Here is an 18,731-nt window from a genome sequence, read left to right as displayed (position 1 = left end):
CGCTGGTCAATCCAAACACTTCATTGTTTACATTTCATCGGGCTTTTCACTTCCGGGTTATAGCAACGTCAGCCTAAAAAAAAACATTTTCCAGTCTGTCAACAAACAACAAACATTAATAACACACGGTTTAAGAAAAAAATAAACCACCCAAAAGCAAAAAAATATATATCGTCCAAGTTTAGGGGCTTCCGACGGTCTCGCCAAAAATAATAAGAATTTAGGAGCGACTTGGGAGCACCTTCCGTTTATTGCATTCGACAACAGCCACTACAGTACAACACTCTTTTTTATGACGTGTTTGACCATGCAATATTTCTCAGTTATCCGCCACTTGGATGTAGTTACAGAGATTCACCACAAGAGGGCATCATTTAATGTGTTTTCCCTTTTGCCCGACAAACGTTGGTATCTTCACTATATTTCATCTATGACGTGTTTTGACCATACAATACACACTACTTGTCAATTGTTTTAAAATTAACGACCACGCAATAGAACGATTCAGTGTAGTTTGTTGCGTCTGCTTTATTTGGGGAAAATAATTTTGAGTATAAAAATATCTGAGGAGCAAGCATTCACACTGACATTGCCATGCATTTTTCAACTGACGATTTTTGGGCGCCTTTCCGTCTTTCTTGTCAAACTTCTTGATCATCGCGTCGAAACTGGCTGACGATCAGCAGACGTACGATGTCGACGGGAGGCTTGCAAAACCTTCCACGGAGACACAACTGCAATGGATTTCCTGTCATGACGTCATCAATCCTGCTGCGAACTATCGGGGGAAAAACAGGCGCAAAAACGTATTGAAAATTAAAACGGGACAAGGTCCCTTTTAACTCTTAAAAATAAAAAACAATTGTAATATTTGACGTGTTGTAAAATTATCAGTTTAGTATTAAGTCAAAATTAAATTTAAAATAGAACTGACATTTATTCATTTTTAAATTATTATAATTTAAAATTTTAGATTCTGGGTGTGGTCGTTTTCTTTCGACAAAAAACGGCTTACTATACATGGTCTTTTTTTTTTCGACCAAAAAAAAAACTCCTTACTATACGTGTATATTAAGGTTTTTTTTAATACGAGCATGTATAGTCAGGCTTTTTTTTTTTAAAAGACCATGTATAGTAAGGCTTTAAAAAAACGACAATGTATAGTAAGGATTTTAAAAAATCTTGCATCAAAATGTCAATGTGAGAACGTGCAACAAACGACAAACATTTGCGTGTGTGTTCACTTAGCTGAGAAACGGAAACACGGTCAGTCGCCATCTTGTCGCACTTTACAATTCCCTTCGTGCACACCTGTCTCCAAATGACCAGCAAGCCTGACGTCACATCCGCCAATCAAAGACAACCTGAATCTCCTTTTTCAACGGCGCTTTGCACACTAGCGCCACCTGGTGACCTACAATGACCGCTTTGGGTTCCCGTGGAAATTGTTCCTTCAATTTCACACCCCAACAAAAATGAATCACATGCCATGTCACATCAACCTGGCTGTCATTACACAACACTCCATTGTCGCCATCTCGTGGTCAGTATGAGAGATGCTGTTGGTGACAAGTTACTTCCGGAAATCCCAAACAGATACAATACAATTTTATTTATATACGCAAGTTAGAATTTCATGATCGCATGCAAATTTCGCGCATTTCTTTCTAAAACACTTTAAAAATCCCCAAATGTTTGTGTGCAGAATTTTGAGCCACAAAGGAGGAGCTTCGGGCGATGACGTCGCCATGCAGGCATGCTTGTGTGCACCTGCCACACCTGTCCTGCTAACTTTTTTTGACTTCCGCTAGTGACGATCACACTAAAGTTGTCACGTTGTCCACCCTAATTTTACTCACTTCGGCGTGTGTGAGCGGAATTAACAAGCAGGTGAGTGGATCGTTCGGACGTATCGCGGCTGCGTGCGTGAAAGTGGGCCACACAAGTTGTGATGTTGAAACTTTGCATTCCTCCGCTCGTTTATTAGCTAGCACCTTCGGCTAAACAGGGCCTGTTTTGTTTTGGTTCAGTACCCCCGCCCCTCCCTCCGTCCCTCCAACACCGAGCTAAAAATATTCCATCAAAAACAAACTTAATGGTGTTTGAAGTCTTTTACACCGGCAGAGGTGTTTTTCAATGTGTCACTGGTCAAAGTCTAAATTTTGTCCTCCTTTCTCACCAAGGAGCTACGGTGTGACTTATTTCCTGCTAAACGTTAAGTAAACTATTTTAAGAACGTCTAGATTACAAAAAATGTAAATTGTTTTTAACAGATCAACATGATGAGCAATATTATAGGAGCGTTAGGTGTGACTTAAACACACAATGTCACCTACAGGGGATACAAAGTCTGCACATACCTGCTGGAAAATAAACATGAATAATTAAAAAAAAAAACTTTTGCCACCATAGTGTGACGTATAACTCACATGAATATTTTTAAATGGTTTTAACGAGGAAATAAACAACTCGGGTAATGCACAGGTTGCACAAGTGCGCACACGTATAAATAAAAATGTAAAGTCAGCCATTTAAATTTGAATGATCTCAAAATAAAAATCTTTTTTTTTTTTCAATCACATCTATTTTAAAATGTTCTCTCCTCACAGGGAAAATTTAAACGATGCCATTGAGGACGGGGAGGAAGTGTTTCTGACGGCCTTACAGCGTCATCTTGATATTCCTTGAGAATTTTGCATTATTACCCTAAAACCTCGAAGAAAACTAAAACATGTCTTCCCAAGTGTCTGGTGAGGAGGAGCTGGCGGTGCTCTTGCCAGTCGGCCCGGTCGCACAAAGCCAGCCGACGAGAAGTAACGAGATTGCAGAAGAGAAATTAGAGGAGGAAGTAAAAATGGAGGTGGTAGAGGAGGTTCCAGGAGCCAGCAACGTCACACTGCCTTGGCCTGGCGACAGGGACAAGAAGAGCGAGGACGGCGATGGCGTCTCGTCAGGGGTTTGCATGTCCGACGCCGAGGACGACAACGGGCTGAACAAAGCCAACTGGCGTGAGAGCATGCCCGAGGGTGACCAGTGGAAGGATGACCTTCCGGTGGTACCGAGGGACAGCAAAGGAGATGGCTCGCTGGCTGACGATGAAGAAGAAGAAGAACACAAAGAAGAGGAGGAGTCCCAATGGGTCTCGGAGAAAGGTGCCATGGGTTTCACTCCTCACGTGAAAATAGTTCGGCGGCAGTCCAGTGAGGTGGTCCCTCAAGAGAGCAGACTGGACATGGACGAGGGCCACTTTCCCGACAAGGAAACCGCGAGGGAGTCGCAAACGGCACCACCTTTTGATGACTGGAATGAATCGCAGCACAAAGACTGTGAGTATGTGACAACCTTGAAACAGAAATGATGAGGGGGGAAAAAAGTATTTTGGTTTTTGTTCCATTGCGGCCCAGCGTAGTCAGCGTGTGTTGTTGTGTTTAGACTCCTGTGGCGATTTGTGCAGCGAGAAGCTGAAGCTGGCCGTGTGGACGGCGTCAGGGGCGCTAATATTCCCCTTCCTGGTGTGGGGGGGGTACGCACTCATACCTTTCGACTCCCCGATGATGGGCAGCGCCCCCCACAGGGTGGTCTACACACTGCGCTGCGCTGTTTTTGCCTCCTTGCCGATACTGCTGGGTAACTTTGCCTCAGTGTGTGTGAGAAATTAAATACTTGTGATTAATTCTAAAGATCACATTTTCACCAAAAAAACATGCCAAGTGTGTCGACTTATTCTATCCACTGTATATATGTAAAAACATGAACGTTTTTTTTGTGTGCGCGCGTGATGGTAGGCGTGATGGTGCAGGGTGTGGCCAGGGTTTGCTACAGCGAGGTGATGCCGAGCTTCCAGATCAAAGCGCCTAACAGGAAGGTGTCCCTGCACAGACATTACGTCAGCCAATCGGTGGGCCTCTTCCTCTTCTACTTCCTGCAGCTGGCCGTCCTGGCGTCCTACGTCAGCCACGACCTCATCAAAATAGTGCCGCTGCTCACCATCATCTTTGTCTTTGGAAGGTACACAGACACAGAATATAGGCGGACGCCACCTTGGGCGACGTGAGCGGATTCACCATCAGCACATAAAAACGGACTTTGGTTTGGTGCCGTTGACTCGCTAACCCACACCACTTGACTAATTTAACCATTTTGGGTGTTCATTCAACATGTCATCACAACCACTCAGAAAGATGTTTAGTGTCAATTCTGCAGTGTCAGACTTTGCTTGTTAATGTGTAATCCATTTGCCGTTTACATACTTACATAAGAGTGTCGTTGGACTCGCCCCCCCCCCCCCCCCCTCAGGTTGATCTACTGGCTGTGCTTGTCGCTGGGCAGCAGCGTCCGAGGTCTGGGCTTCGGGCTGTCCTTTTTCCCCATGTTGGTCATGCTGGCCGCCAACCTCTACTACGTGTCATCCTCAGCGGGACCCGAGGCCATCTTCGACGTGGAGCCGCCCACCACGGCCCCTCCGCCCCAGCAGCGCTGGTGGGGCTGAGCGGAACACTAACAAAGCAATCTTGATAAATGCATTTTTTTTTCTCACCCAAACTCACATTTAAGTGTCATGAAGTTCCCGTTGATCGTCAGCGACAACTGCTCCTGCCAAAGCCTTTCATTCAAAACTTCTCAAAATGTCTGGAAATTTGTCCGAAAAAAAAAATACTATGCAGCTGAAAAGCTATTGTAAATAAGTCCTTTTATATGAGGTTGAAATATTTCCGATTTATGAATTTTCTGTTGATTACTTATTTATAAGCAGCTGATTTATGTTGAAAGTTTGAATGAGTTATTTAGGGGGGGGGGGCACGACCTGAACGTCTTCAATAAAACTTCCCGAACAGACGAGCACACGGTTGAACTTCACTCCGTTTGTCATTTAATATATAAAATACAATAAAACATACGCAATAAGGAGAAGGTTTCAAGGGACTTGGATACTTTGGTACAACAAACACTTTCTGTAAAAGCGGTATAGAATTTCAATAACATCAGTGCATACTTTTGTATATGAAAATATACACAAACTGTATATCGTAAAACAAAACGGCAAAACATCTTTACATCAAAACCCATAGCAGACTAGCTCAACACAATATATTAGCTATAAATTTCATCTTTAGTATTTTATTTGCTACATCATTCTGACTGCGTGTGACATTAACGGTGACCTGCGTCCCATGCGTCTAAACATGTTTCAAATTCCACCAATTTTTTTTTTTATAAATATATTCTATATCTGGATGAAAACTGCAGCATTTAACTGGTACGTTCCTTTTATTGCATTTGCTAATACCGCATTGTCCGATCGTGCAAGTTGCTTTGAACAAAAAGGAAACCAGTTTGGATGTCGGTGATACGATGACAAAGAGTTCCAAGAATGACAAGCTTCGCAAACTAAAAGGCTCCGTAGTTGTTTGGCGCTGCACTGAACCGGCACTAAGAAATCTCCAAAACAGAACATCGTACACGACACGTAACAGGGCTCCAAGTGTCATCAATTCAATATCAATAGATTGTCATTTGGGCACACGGAGCCAATCGGGGGTGGCGTCGCTTGGCCGTTTGTTAACTGATCTTCATGTTTTGGCATTTCCGATAAAAAAGAAATGCACGATGGCCACATTTTGTACATGCTTCATTTAAAGATACATGCTTTTTATAGTTTTCTTTCATCGTGTCATTGTTATCCACTAATATTTTTTCGTTCTGGAAAAAAAAGGGGGAATAAAAAAAACTATTCGTTCATTGGACAGCAAAATAATTGTCATATTTTTGCGTGTCACTGAAAGTCATGCAAGTTTATATTTTGAGGTCGTGTAACTCTGCAAAAAACAAATATGTAGTAATTAAAAAAAATGACTTTCCAATGAAAAGCATATATCTTAAATTGCGCATTTGAGATAAAATTGTAAAATATTCGTAAACGATGCATCTCCAAATTTGGTGAGTTTGAGATGCATGGAGACGCTTGAGTGGACAACTTTGATTTTTTTCTAACGCGTCTGCGCTATCCACCAAAAAGTAAAACATTTTTCTGTATTGGCAAAAATCGCTTCATCTGAGATATATTTTTGGCAATACATGGATTAATTTATTTTCTCAGGGGGTAATATCAACTTTTTTTGGAGAGCTGGTCCAGTACATCATCACGTGACTTTGTGATTGTCCAATCAAAACGTTGCACATAAAAACCAAGATGACTTCACGAGCTGTCCTAAAGTGAAAGTTAACATTTCTGTCATGACTAAAAAAAAAAAAATTAAAAATCTTTAATGAGGATTTTTGCGTCTTCTCAATTTCTTAAAAATTTCAAAATGGATTGTGTTGTAATGTAATAACAGTCTTACAGAGCTCAACATTTTACAGCTCTGCTAAAAAGTTTTTTTTTCTTTTTTTTTTTTTTCTTAAATCAAGTGTTGCTGCCAGTTCACGCACGGGCTTAACAGTCACGTGACCGCAGACAAGTAGGCGTGATTACGGGGGCGGGGGTCTTATTTGGGGCTTCAGTGTGTAAGGTCCGAGTAGACATCTTCTATTTTACCTAAACGACTTGTGCACACACATTCACACTGAAATTATGGCGACGAAACAAATTCCTATTAAAAATGACATCAAACAATCTGTTGACTTGACCGGTTGTCGTAGAAAAAGGGCTAAATGTGCATCTAGATATGAAGCGAGGCGAATGTGAAGGGCAGTGATTGTGTGTGAGTGGCGTGTTGCTTTTCCAACGTGTGTAGCAAAAATGACAACAACACGACCAAGCAGCACTAAGTGGGGTACGCTACCCAAACATATCAACGTCACGCTTGTTTAGAATAATAATAATAGGATAATAGCGGACAGAGCCACCGAGTGGACTTTTTTTTTTTTTTTTTTTGTTTTTTTAGGGCTAGCTAGCAAAGTCTATGCAAATATACTCATATGTACATACACGCGCGTGAAGCCAAAAAGCTAACGGAAGCATTAGAAATATAGAAAACGTCCGTTCGCTTTGGGGAAAGAAGATGGAGGGCTAGCTCGTGCGCAAAAAGAGGACATCAAAGTTTGGTGGAGGGTTTTCTACAAAGCGACGGAACTTCAGAACCAGTACCATCCGAGAAAAATAACAACAGCGTGTCTGCATGGCGTAAAGAGCCACAAGAGCGTTTGTTTGTTTCGCGGGCGCCGCCTTTCGTTTGGCATTCCGAGGACTGCGCTGAGAAAACAAAAAAGTGCAGCGTGGGAGGGATTTGCTGAAGAATGGACAGGTTTAAAATGGCGTCCACAGAAAGCGGGAAGTGAGGTCCGCTGAATGCGGACCGGAAGAATGGAGGTGAGGAACAAACGACGTCAGTCAAAGCTGAATGGACCCGACTGGACTTGTCGGTTGGTGAACATGTTTTCAATCCAAAAGGCTTCATCACCTGAAGGGATCTTTTTGGCAGCTCAATAATTGCTTTGGTAAGGTTGTTTAATTGATTATAGACGCTTGGTTGAGAGTTTCGTGTGGCTGGTCCAAAATGTTGCCAGCAAACACGTGACCACGAACAGATAGCGGAATTCAATCAACAAATGGACTAATCACATCATCGATCCACCGACTAAATCAATTGGAGATTGTTGGCGCTGCACGTGATCGGTCGATGAATAGAGCAATGCAATAATGCCTCTTGTTCACCTACATTTTTTTCCCCCCATTTTCTTTTGGAGCGTGCATTGAGGCGCTGTTTATCCAAATAAATATAACCGTTAGTTGCACCAAGCGTTTAAAAATGAACCAACTGAAGAAACGAGTGTGGTCTAATCGTTTTTTTCCCGCCTCTTTTCCTTGATGAAATAAACAACCAAGTGATCAATAAGATGACTAAAATGAACAATCGCCGACCCAACATTTGCAGGTGCTCGCTTCATGAGAAAAGACGTTTTGCCACAAGGCCACGCCTCATTTACCAGCCTCAACTGCACTTAACATGGGAAGAAGCCTTTTGGATTCAAAGGAAAGTTGTCTTGAACAACCAACACGAGTCCACCTGCCTCCATTCATCTTTTGCCGGGAAGGCGGAGAACGTACGCAGACGTGTTGGTGTTGAGGCTCAAATCTTGTGTAAAAGCGCAAGGAGAGGCATTCGTTCGCAACGTCCTCACCTGTGGCGTGTACGGCGTGACGTGATGTGTTTAAGTGTCGTCCGAACCTCCCTGCGTGCTCTTGGCGGCCGCTTATGTCACCCAGGTGTCCAATCTCACTCTCTTGATGTTGCCGCCCTCTTGCTCCGGCGAGGGGCTGAAGTCAGTACGGCCAGGCCCGACGCTCCCCGTGGTGGTGCTGCTGTTGATGATCGCACCGCCACCGCCACCTGTGTCCTCGCGGTCACTGCCTTCGAAGGAGCTGGCGTTGCTGCTGACACTGTCGGCGGGCGAGCGTCCCGTGGGCGGCTCCAGGCACAGGAGTGAACCCGGGTACTGGGGCGGCGCCGTCAGGGCGGGACCAGAGGACGGAGGTGGAGGCGGCGGGGCCGGCGGAGGGCAAGGGGTGCTGCGGTCCCGGCCCGGCGACACCGGCTCAGACTTGATGCTGACGCCGCTGCTGGTGTTGACCGTCAACATGGCGCCTTGAGGTATGTGCGCCACGGGCCTGACCCAAAGAGTAACGACGACACGTTAAACAAGACGACACCAACGGAATCAAAATCACGTTGACGGCGAAAAACAAAGACAAGCCATTTTCAACAAGCCTGTGATGCATTCAGGGACCCTGTGGCGTACGCACAAACAGGAAGGTTCCGGAAGTGAAAGCGCAACAGTTTGGATTCTTTGCCAGAACATCGCAACAAACCAAAGACGCTAATGCTAGCATGCTAAGCTAAAAGACAATCGGGACATTTACATGCGTTTAGTGCTACAGTGAAACATCGATTAAGTCGACAATTCAACAAGTCATTCAACACTAAATTGAACTCGGGTTTCGATTTTACGTTTTCCAGTGATTACTTTTTTAAAAAGTATTTACAGAGAAAAATTAGAACAGATTTTTCTGTCGATGTCCAGTGAGAAAAGTCCACCAGCGTCGCATAGTAGATCGTGTTGGACCTTCAAAGAGGTTCCGCTGTACTTGCGTACCTCACTGCATCAAATTATTGCGACTATGACCACCTATACCACTTTTGTGGTTTATTATTGTCCTCGCTCCAAATGACCCAAATTAAATCCGCTAGCAGTATAAAAGAGTGACACATGCTCAAATCGTCTTTCTAGTGAAGCCACCTACACCAAACAAGTCGGGTGTGTTAGCTTGGTCAAGTTTGTAGCTGAGTGATGAGTCTACCGGAGGTTGCCGTTGTAGGAACGGAATACCCATATTCCAGTGAAAGAAGTGGAATCCCACTTGTACTGATTATCGGGCTCATGACGGTTGAAATCAAAATGTTATGGTTAAAACATCAGGCGTAAAACGTTTTGTTTGGGAGCCTGCAATGCAAAATGGCTGACGTGATTATTGGGAATTCACTTCCAGAACAAACGACATGACAGCCCTGGAAAGCGTGACGTGACACGTACACACAAACACGCGTGTGCACACGCACGCACATGCGAAAGAGGAAGGCGGGTGCGAGGAAGGGGTGCTTCAGCCAAAAAGCGCACACGAAGACAAAACGGGGGCGGGAGGAAAAGGAAGTGGGATACAGTACCGGCCCAACCACTCATCTCTACCCAAGAGCAAGTTGGACGGAGAGCCCAGACTGTAGGGAAGAGAACAAAAGGTTGGCGCTTCCCAAAAAGCCCAAAAAACGGTGACCCCGGACATAATTGAGCATTGATCAACAACCGCAATAACCTCAATGATGTCATCTGAAATAACACAAACTGTTCTGTGCTCTTCTTAATACGACACTTGACACTAGAACATTCAAAGGGACCACAAAGACGCACTGAGTTCCTTCCTGCAAAATGTGCAGCATCAAAGACAAAAACACTAACAGCCTGACGGAGACAAACGCGACACACACCCTTGGTGACAAATTGTGTGCGGTTCTTTAGCGACGAACATTGCAAGTCCTTTACCGGCCACAACATTAAGTACACCTGCACAATCGAAAGCCGGCTTTGTTTCCTGATTGTTCAGGTGTACCTCAAGTGTCAGACTTCCTACAGACAAAAGACAACAAAACTGGACACGCAGTCCTATACACATGCTCTCCACACGTTCACGCTCGCTCGCACGCAGTTTTGTGGTAGCCGTTCACCTCAGATTGGCGGCCAGACTGGACACCTGGCTAGACAGCTCGCTGCTCTGTTTGTCCACGCCCCACATGCTGCATGGCGAAAAGAGCACAGAGTACACTTCAAGGACCTCTCGTTCACACTAACATCTGCGACCCGACCAGGGTGGGGGTCGGGGGGGTCGTTACTCTTATTTGCATCGAGAGGAATAAGCGCAGGCCGGAAATGTTCTTTCTACCGCGTGGATGGTGAAATGCTCGGGAAGAACGGTGAAATGCTTGCATAGAAATGTGTCGTCTGAACGGCACGCGGGCGGGATGAGAGGGAAAAGCTGAAAGGACTTACACCAAGTTGCTGAGCGACGCCAGATTGATTTGCTGTTGTTGCGTTTGTTGCTGCTGCTGCGGTTGCGGTTGCTGCGAGACAATGGGCTGCTGCTGCTGCCACGTCGCCACGCTGGTGGGCAGCAAGCCGCCGGGAGACGCCAAGGCGTGAAGCGCGGTAATGTCGGCGCTTGTCAGCTGGTACTCTGCAAAAATAAATGTAAAAAAAAATAAAAATGAGGGGGGGGCAAATCTTTGAAACTTTTTATAGATTTTTTTTTTCTGCGCCTCACCTGTGTTGTACGCCGTAGGCATGGCGGAGAAAGACACCCCCTGCGCCAGGAGGCTGGGCGTGGCCACTGACACCACAGGCGTGGTGAGAGTCTGGGCCACTTGGGCGCCAACTGCCAGCCGCTGGGCGTTCTGTCGGAGAGGAGGGAAAAAAAAAAAAAACGAGCGGTTACATGTGGTGACTTTCACATTTGTAAAGGATCTGACATGCTTGCAGTGACACCAGACACAGTGGAAGGATTCGTCTTTGTTCTATACGATGAAGATGGGTGTCAACTTGTCGGCGAACAAGGATCATGCCATGCGGCGCTTCCCCGTTTGATGAAAACAGTGCAGTAAACCCTCACCGATTCGCTAATGACTTTTTTTTTTTTTTTTTTTCATTTATTTGCACACTAAACGGCTCACTCCTATTGCACAATGTTAGCAGAGGCGACACGAGTGTTCTCAATCAGCTGTTAGCCGGTTAATCGGCGAACAACAGCATGAATGGAAGATTCCAATGGAAGTTGGACAGGAAAGCTCGGCTCCTTGGAGGAAGCGGGGAGGAAAACTTCTCGCTATTGCCGTTGGAGGAAGTTAACAGCGGAGCATTTCGCAAATGCAGTAAAGAGATTACTGGCGATGTACAGGAGGCCTTAAAAAAAAAAAGAGAACATTTAGTTGCAACTGAGTCAGAAACATTGTGATTGGAATTCGGATTTGAAAACGCTGGCGCATCAAATCATTTTCCGGATATTGTAGGCGGTGAGTTGAGTTAAGTGTTTTGGGATCAACTTCACATTTTGTGTGCTCTCAATTTCTTCCTGTTCAATGTCGGTCTTGGTGAGGGTTCACTGTACTTAGTTCCTTTTGGTAAACTGTCCTGCATCATGAAGATCATGATGCAGGGGCGAAAGAACAACATGATCATGAGGCCCGAACCGCATGCAGTCACATCCCGAGAAATGCCGGTGAAGAAAAATAAAAAAAAGAAATGCAACCAAACAAAACCAATGAGTGTCTTCTTTTCGATTGCGACCATGCTAAGATGCGGACATTCACCTCGTTTACCAACTCCAGCTCCTCCTCTGTCTGCAAAGGGTGGTAACATAGAAGGTTACACGTTTGAAAGAAGTCACAAAAAGGAGAGAGCAGTCGTGGGCGTGGCTGCATTGAACGACGCGGTACAAGCGAGAGGGAAATTTCGCGTTTGTCACAGTTTGTGTGAAGACGCTCATAAAAGCACAAAATCTGCTCACTGGCAACACCTGCAAGAATGCTGCCTGACTGCCAATGCCGCTAGAAACCAAACAAGGCGACAAGAACGTAAAAGGCCTCAGCAGCTCACCATCTGCATGAGACTCTTCCCGCCCTGCGAGGTGATGACGCGGAGGTCTGGTTTGCGGCTGCTGACCATCTGGGGGCTGGCGGGCGGCGGCGGCGGCGACTTGGCCGGGGCCACCTTAGCCAGGCTGCTGCCGTTGGACACGGCGAGGAGGCCCGGAGAGGCCCTGGCGCTGGTGTAGCCGTTAGCTGTGCAAAGAGATCAATAAGGCCGAGCTAACACGACTAATGAAGACGATGCAAATAAAGTACTTACGAACTGGACTTGGACATCCTCCATTTGAATTATTCAGATCACCTCCCAGAAGAGCGCCTGTTGAATTCAATGAATAGTCGGTATCTGATGAGCACGCAATCTCGATCCATTAAAAAAAAAAAAAAAAAAACGCGACAAAAGCCAGAAAGAGCCAGTCGGATATTTTGCTGATTTTGTACAATTTTCAGGTGTACGGTACTTCAAAGATGAAACATTTTCCGATTGCTACCAACTGTAAAAAAAAAAAAAAAAAAAAGTGCAATTTCATAATTGCATGCAAGTGAAGTCTGATGACTCGTCATAAAACTCACCCAATCTCTGGAGTGCGGTCATTTTTTGTGTTTTCAGCTTGTAATTCAAACGACGACTTCATCGAGTCGAATCAATAATGACGATATACGTGATAACCAAACCAAAAAATTCGTTTTTTTTTTTTTTATATATAATTCTCGGGACCTCGCTTCGCTGACTGGCTTGCAGAAAAGCCACAGGCATCCATCAACATGTTGCCTTGCCCGTTCGCATAAAAGGAATCAACATGGACACCTTGATAGTTGCATCAGATTTTTGGCACGGCCCTCAGAGGACATAACGGAAAGTGAAATGCTTTCCGTCAAACTTTATAGCGCTCCTTTCTGCTGACGCGTGCCACTCGCCGACCTCGGCAGAATGTCTCACCTGCGCTGGCTGGTCGCTGTGGCAACCCGGGAGACACGGTGTTCCTTGGAGGGGCCGGTTGCTGTGGCGACAGGAGGTGGGTGTCGGCGAGCGACGACGCCGTCACGTAGGAGGTCGTTACCAGCGCGTTGCCAGGGTTGCTGAACTGCAGCGGGCTGGGATTGGACGCCTGCACGGTGACGGGCATGGAGAAAGTCTGCGGTGGAGCCGTCGACTGCTGCGAGGTTTCACACGACAAACGGGTGTGATGCGCGCCGCTTTCTAACCAGAAGACGCGACGGATTTCACACTCACGCCGTAGCGCTTGTAGAGAACATCCAGGTCCTCGGTGGTCTTCCGAAACTTGTCGTCATTTAGGAGACTCTGATCGATGGAGTCTTCGCCATCGGGCTCCGGACTGTCACAACCGTTGAAGCCTTTCTTTCGTAAAGTCTACACACAAACAAACGGACGTTTTTTGTTTTGTTTGTTTTTCAGCGCTGAGACTAGAGAGATTAGTAGTCAAGGCTCCTCATGTGCAGTAAAAAGGACAACTTTGTTCAAATACCTTTCAACATGTTTTGAACAACTTTGCAGATTTGAAGAATGTCAATTTTTTTTTTTTTTCCAATCTTAGACATTCGACATCTTTTGTTTTCAAATTCTAACGAAAAGTTCAGGGAACTCAAGTGTAATCTGTACGTACCAAAAAATTAAACTAATACAGTTTTTAATTTGATCGCTCGTCATGAACATTTTTAAAAAGCTGCCGATATTCATCAAAATGCCAAATATCGGTTCTGTTTATTGGCCTGGCCAATAATTATCTTCCCCTCGTAAATATAGCACTTAAAATACATGAAATATGATGCGACTACATTGCCTTGGAGGTGTGTTACACATGAAGAAAATATTTTGGTGCACACAAGAATACATACGATGCACACCTGCAAAAGATGTGAAGACAATTAAATACAGTTTAACGATGCTACAATATGAATTAAGATACATCAAACGAAGATATTTTAAATTGTGTAAATATGGCAGACGCAAATAGAGCATAAAAAAAAATAAAGGAGTCTCGAACATCCATCCGATTGACTTACCTCGATGATGTCGGCGTTGGTGCGGCTCTCGTGCGGCTCGTTGTACTCGGTGTACTTGAGCAGAACCTTGTCCATGTCGGTGCTGGCGTACTGGAAGAGCTTGTTGGCGTGGTTGAAAATGATCAGGGCGATCTCGCAGTCACACAGCACGCTCAGCTCGTACGCCTTCTTCATCAGGCCAAACTTGCGCTTGGTGAACGTCACCTGCGAACGGCGCGACATAAAAAGCACGGAAAAATGTTGCGTTACCGAGGGCGCGACTTACTACGTGCATGTGTGAAAATGATCATTATGAAACCACCTTTACGTCAATTTGAGCCAGGAAGAAAACCAAACATTCTAATAACACATTGAGGCCTGACAAGTCAAAATGTTTTGCTCAAGGTTTGCTTGTAGGAAAGTAGTTCTTGCAAGCTAAAAACTCTGCGGTTGAACTGCGTGTTTCGTTTCAACTTCACAACAGCTGCTCGCGCAAGTGCAAGGGTGTCAAACATGCGGAGCATTCAGCTGCAAGCAACTGGCTTGAAACTGGAACCCCCACAACAAGCGCCACCAGCAGCAGCAGCAGAAGGCAACTCAGTTGAGCTTTAAAAGTTCACTTGAAGCTCAGCATTGCGTTACCGAGGCCAAGAATTAGTGAGGGAGGGCAGGAAAAAAAAAACATTCGCACTTACCTGCTTGTTTCTTTCATCTGTGATCCGCTGGATCTGAATCTTTTTCCGACCCATGATGCTTAGAGGCGGTCAAGTTAATCGAACAACTTCTCTCTCTCTCGCTCGCTCTCTCCGACCCGGCAAGCTTTTTGTTTTGTCTTTTTAATTGCCACGAAGAAAAAAAAAAAATCAGGTGCGGGACGGTGGCGGAGGACAAGAGCCGCGACGGCGCTGGCACATTTCTCTGGCCGGGTTAAAGTTGAAGCGACGGGCGGAGGAAAACCGCTGAAATCAAATGGCTGCCGATGGAGGAGGGTGTCGCACCTCACCTGCGGGAAAAGAAGGAAATCGCTGTCAAACATTTCACGTCTCATGCATCAGAACACACAAATGTACAATTGCAGAACACTACACTTTGTCTTCCTCGTTTTGTGTGAAACTATCCCAAATTTGATTTGGCCTTTTTTGAAATTGAATTACTCAAGTCAATCATTTCCTCCGTTTTTTTTTTTGGGGAGGGGGGGGTGAAAAAGTTGTGGTTGCCGGCTTTAAAACGTCCACCATACTTGACCAATGAGCGTGATTCTCCTGGGATGTTTGTTTTTTTGCACAACACTCCTAAACACGAGGCACTGACAAACCTGTCCATTGTCCCCCGCGATGTTGACGAAGTTCGTTAAGCGGGGAGGCTTTAAAACGACGTCTATTGTGAGCGATTATCCGAAGAACATCGCGTTCCTTCTGTGATCATCCTGGAGGAACATGATTCCCGAGGGGGTTTAGATGTGTTCGCGTAAGGCCACACAACGACATCCCTCTTCTTGCAATAGAATAGAAAATATGATCTTTGATTGGAATGACTCAGGCCCTGCGCGGCTTCTGAGCACCCTCATTAATGGGCGCAATTGACACGTTTATGCAATAACGCTACGCCACCGCCACCGCCAAACCGCACCACAATTCCCCTCAAGGCGCTGACGGCTCTATTAGAATCGGCCCGAAGTACTGGTTGGACCAGAACAAGGTCAATTTGTCCAAAACCAAACTCATCTCGCCGGACAATCGGAAGGGGGCGAAAAAGACAAACTGAGCACAATGGCTAACTTGTTATTTTAAAAAGGGGTGTTGTGGGGCAGCGGGGGGGGGGGGGGGGGGGGCTAGTCATTTGGTTTATTACAGCGAGATCAAATTGGTTAAATCAGCCAAGTGATGCTCAAGCGAGCCTGATGAAGGGGGGGGGACGCAATCATGCCGAGGGTCTTCATCTGTCTGTTGTGGAGTGCGCTCATTAGTGCCACTGACCTTTAAGTGGATTACACACTAGCCAATGAGATGTGGAAAAGCAAAAAGCACACACACACACACACACACTTACAGAGCAATTATTTCCACTTCTGCACTGACTCATGTTTATTTGTTGCAATACCTCTTTGCGTAACCTTCACATCTACATAAAGGCCAGGAGGGATTTTGTCAAACACACTTAAAAAGTCACATCAAATGTGTGCCCGCAGCCAAATAAACACTATTTTAAAATCAATGCGTCGGATGAAGAACATTACTACACTTCTCCGAGGGGACTTTGTGTCTGTACAACAAACATGGACAGACAGTGGAATCTCATAAATGGAACACGATCCATTCCGTGAGCAACCATGGTTGTCACAACGTACCCATCTGTGGCGGCATCACAAAAAGCACACCCGAGTGAGCAGACGCCTCAAAAGATTTGTTCTACCTTGTAGGTTCAACTGTAAACTCAAACTGGATCAAAGACACTTGCTAAATGTTTAATCAGATCACAGCAAATTCAACCCGACCCAAACTCTTAGCCTATAGGGGGCGATGTGATGTTGTTTTTTTTTGTTTTTCTTTTTTTTTGGGGGGGGGGGGGTGGTACTACATGTCTTGACATTTTGAGCTCATTTCAGAATTGAATTACAGTTAAATGATCCGCAACACTGCGGGATGAGTGATTAGAACATCTGCCTCACAGTTCAGAGGTGCAGATGTGAGCCTTCCTGTTTTGCTTTGTGTTTCTCAAAACATCCATGTTAGGTTCACTTAAGATTTGAAAGTGTCCATCAGTGTAAAAGCGCACATGAATGGTTGTTTTTCTTTACGCGTCGTGGAACTGGCAGACGACCAATCCTGGGTGTACCTCACCTCACTCCCAAAGTTTGCCAGTTGCAAATGTCTCCAGCCCTAATGAGAATAAGCGTCATAGAAAATGGTTGGAGGGATAATTTGAGCTACATTAAAAAACAGAATCTCTTCAAGTCAAACTCAAACCAATGCAAGCAAATATTAAGATCACCCCCCCCCCCCCCACACACACACACACACCACCAACACACCAACCAGTGAAGCCTCAAGGACAACAATGCATCGAGATGAGCTTTTGAACCAAAATTGCCTTCAAATGTGCAGTCTGCTGACAGACGATAGATTTATATTAATGCTCTTTCCTCACTTTAGTGCAGACATCTCCATGGTGGTCCACATAGCATTTATATCGGGACTACGTCGCGGTGTCCTTTGACAGATGGAAGGCAGGTAGGCCCACTGACGCAAGAGAGGTAGCACAGTGTCGTTTGAAGACATTTTTAGCTAGCTTGAACCGTGGGGAAAAACCAAAACAAAAATTATAAATGAAAACATGACGCTGACGCGAGAGTCCACTGGAATCGAGGCCATTAGACAATCGCTCGTAACCAGCTACGATCGACAGCCATTACCTTCCCTAATAGCACGGTAGGAACGCACTACTTTACATGACGGCAACTTTCGTTCGATAAAACAAGCGTAAACCATAAAGCGATACGGCGTCGCTAAGCATTTAAGGAGATTTAAATAAGCAAAGCGAACGGCGGCACTCCGGTGCAACGGTGGGGGGGAAGACGCAGGAAGGAAATGTATCACTCCACTTACCCAGAAATATTGCCGATTAAAAGCCCACGCAAGATACGTCTGCCAGGACGAAATACTTCTCAGTGAATAACCATCGATTAAACTACACTCGCGTGACGCCTGCTTGTGGAAGAATCCGCGACATTTTATTCCATTTCATGTTTTAAGTAACTATACTGTCCACCAAGGCGATACAGTGAAACCAGCGTATGATAGACGTCATTGAAATCAGATTTTGATGGACGCTTGCGCGGGCCAATGAGAGGCCGAGGAAAGCTGCGCCTCGACCAATAGGCGTACACTGTGTAGAGCGGGCCGGTCCCACAGGAGAGGACATGACGGAGATGACGGCCATGTTGTGCCATGGTGTTTGTATCCCTCCGCCACAGTATTTACCTTTTGCATGATTTTTGCATGTGGGCAAAAATGTCAGTGGAGAAGAGAGCCGCTATGCCGGAGCCCGCTAGCTCATTTGTGTCTACACGTCTCCTCATGGCGCTAATTCACTGTCGGAAAAGGACTAAACGGTGTTTTTGTTGCCTATATCGTCCTGACAGACGTGACTGCATCATATCACTGCACACTGTATGACGTCCACGCACTAAGTGGACTTAAATTTAAGTGGTATTTTCTCCGGCCATGGTTCACATTAAAGGGCATTTTGTCTTTAATGCCTATATTTGGTTGCTGGTGTCCCAGTAAAACAAACCGAATTCCTTCTTACCTTAGCTTTGGGCCGATTAATAGCCCAGACATATCACATAAATCTGACATCCATGCATGAATAAAATGTTTTTTTTAATAGTAAAAAAATGTGTGGTCACTCCTCAATGTTGTCTCGCTAACCAAAACATCAGCACCCAAGTCTTGCTGCTCTCATGTCCATCCTTAAATCAGAAAATCAACTTATTTATTAAATTACACCATGTCACTGACGGGGTCGAGGTATATATGCCCGTGGGTTCATTTACCATTCGGTGACAGTACGAACGTGAAAGTGAAGGTTGGTCTCTCT

The 18,731-nt window shown here is 45.3% G+C and overlaps 2 protein-coding genes and 1 long non-coding RNA gene across 7 annotated transcripts; 1 reads left to right on the top strand and 2 right to left on the bottom strand.

Moving 5' to 3' along the window:
• The first annotated feature begins 1,723 nt into the window (after window positions 1–1,723).
• Window positions 1,724–6,260, top strand: LOC148321642 (transmembrane protein 79-like). Its single transcript, XM_088318547.1, has 5 exons — window positions 1,724–1,890; window positions 2,610–3,326; window positions 3,433–3,627; window positions 3,786–4,008; window positions 4,297–6,260. Exons 2-5 carry the CDS (start codon window positions 2,732–2,734, stop codon window positions 4,487–4,489), a joined length of 1,206 nt encoding a protein of 401 aa, XP_088174673.1. The 5' UTR covers window positions 1,724–1,890; window positions 2,610–2,731; the 3' UTR covers window positions 4,490–6,260.
• On the bottom strand, window positions 4,854–17,925 carry LOC148321641 (myocyte-specific enhancer factor 2D homolog). 5 transcript variants are annotated; one of them, XM_088318541.1, is made up of 13 exons: window positions 17,738–17,925; window positions 14,828–15,135; window positions 14,154–14,357; window positions 13,363–13,500; window positions 13,069–13,285; window positions 12,391–12,447; window positions 12,139–12,323; window positions 11,853–11,882; window positions 10,811–10,940; window positions 10,540–10,723; window positions 10,218–10,286; window positions 9,663–9,713; window positions 4,854–8,608 (listed from the first exon to the last, which is right to left on the bottom strand). In XM_088318541.1, exons 2-13 carry the CDS (start codon window positions 14,879–14,881, stop codon window positions 8,194–8,196), a joined length of 1,734 nt encoding a protein of 577 aa, XP_088174667.1. In that variant the 5' UTR covers window positions 14,882–15,135; window positions 17,738–17,925; the 3' UTR covers window positions 4,854–8,193. The 5 variants fall into 5 exon arrangements, with proteins under 5 accessions (XP_088174667.1, XP_088174670.1, XP_088174668.1 ...); XM_088318544.1 differs by having other exon boundaries at window positions 13,069–13,237; XM_088318542.1 differs by lacking the exon at window positions 11,853–11,882.
• A 572-nt stretch (window positions 17,926–18,497) lies between these two features.
• LOC148321640 (uncharacterized) lies at window positions 18,498–18,724 on the bottom strand. The gene is made up of 2 exons (XR_015846741.1): window positions 18,688–18,724; window positions 18,498–18,603 (listed from the first exon to the last, which is right to left on the bottom strand). It is a non-coding gene; the product is annotated as an uncharacterized LOC148321640 (long non-coding RNA).
• Window positions 18,725–18,731: the final 7 nt, after the last annotated feature.

The sequence above is a fragment of the Idiotropiscis lumnitzeri genome, chromosome 16 (assembly GCF_059441095.1).
Source record: "Idiotropiscis lumnitzeri isolate Australia: NSW breed Sydney's pygmy pipehorse chromosome 16, RoL_Ilum_1.0, whole genome shotgun sequence".
Lineage (NCBI taxonomy): Eukaryota > Metazoa > Chordata > Actinopteri > Syngnathiformes > Syngnathidae > Idiotropiscis > Idiotropiscis lumnitzeri.
Note: the sequence above shows the minus strand (reverse complement) of the source record. Positions and strands in the feature narration are given on the sequence as shown.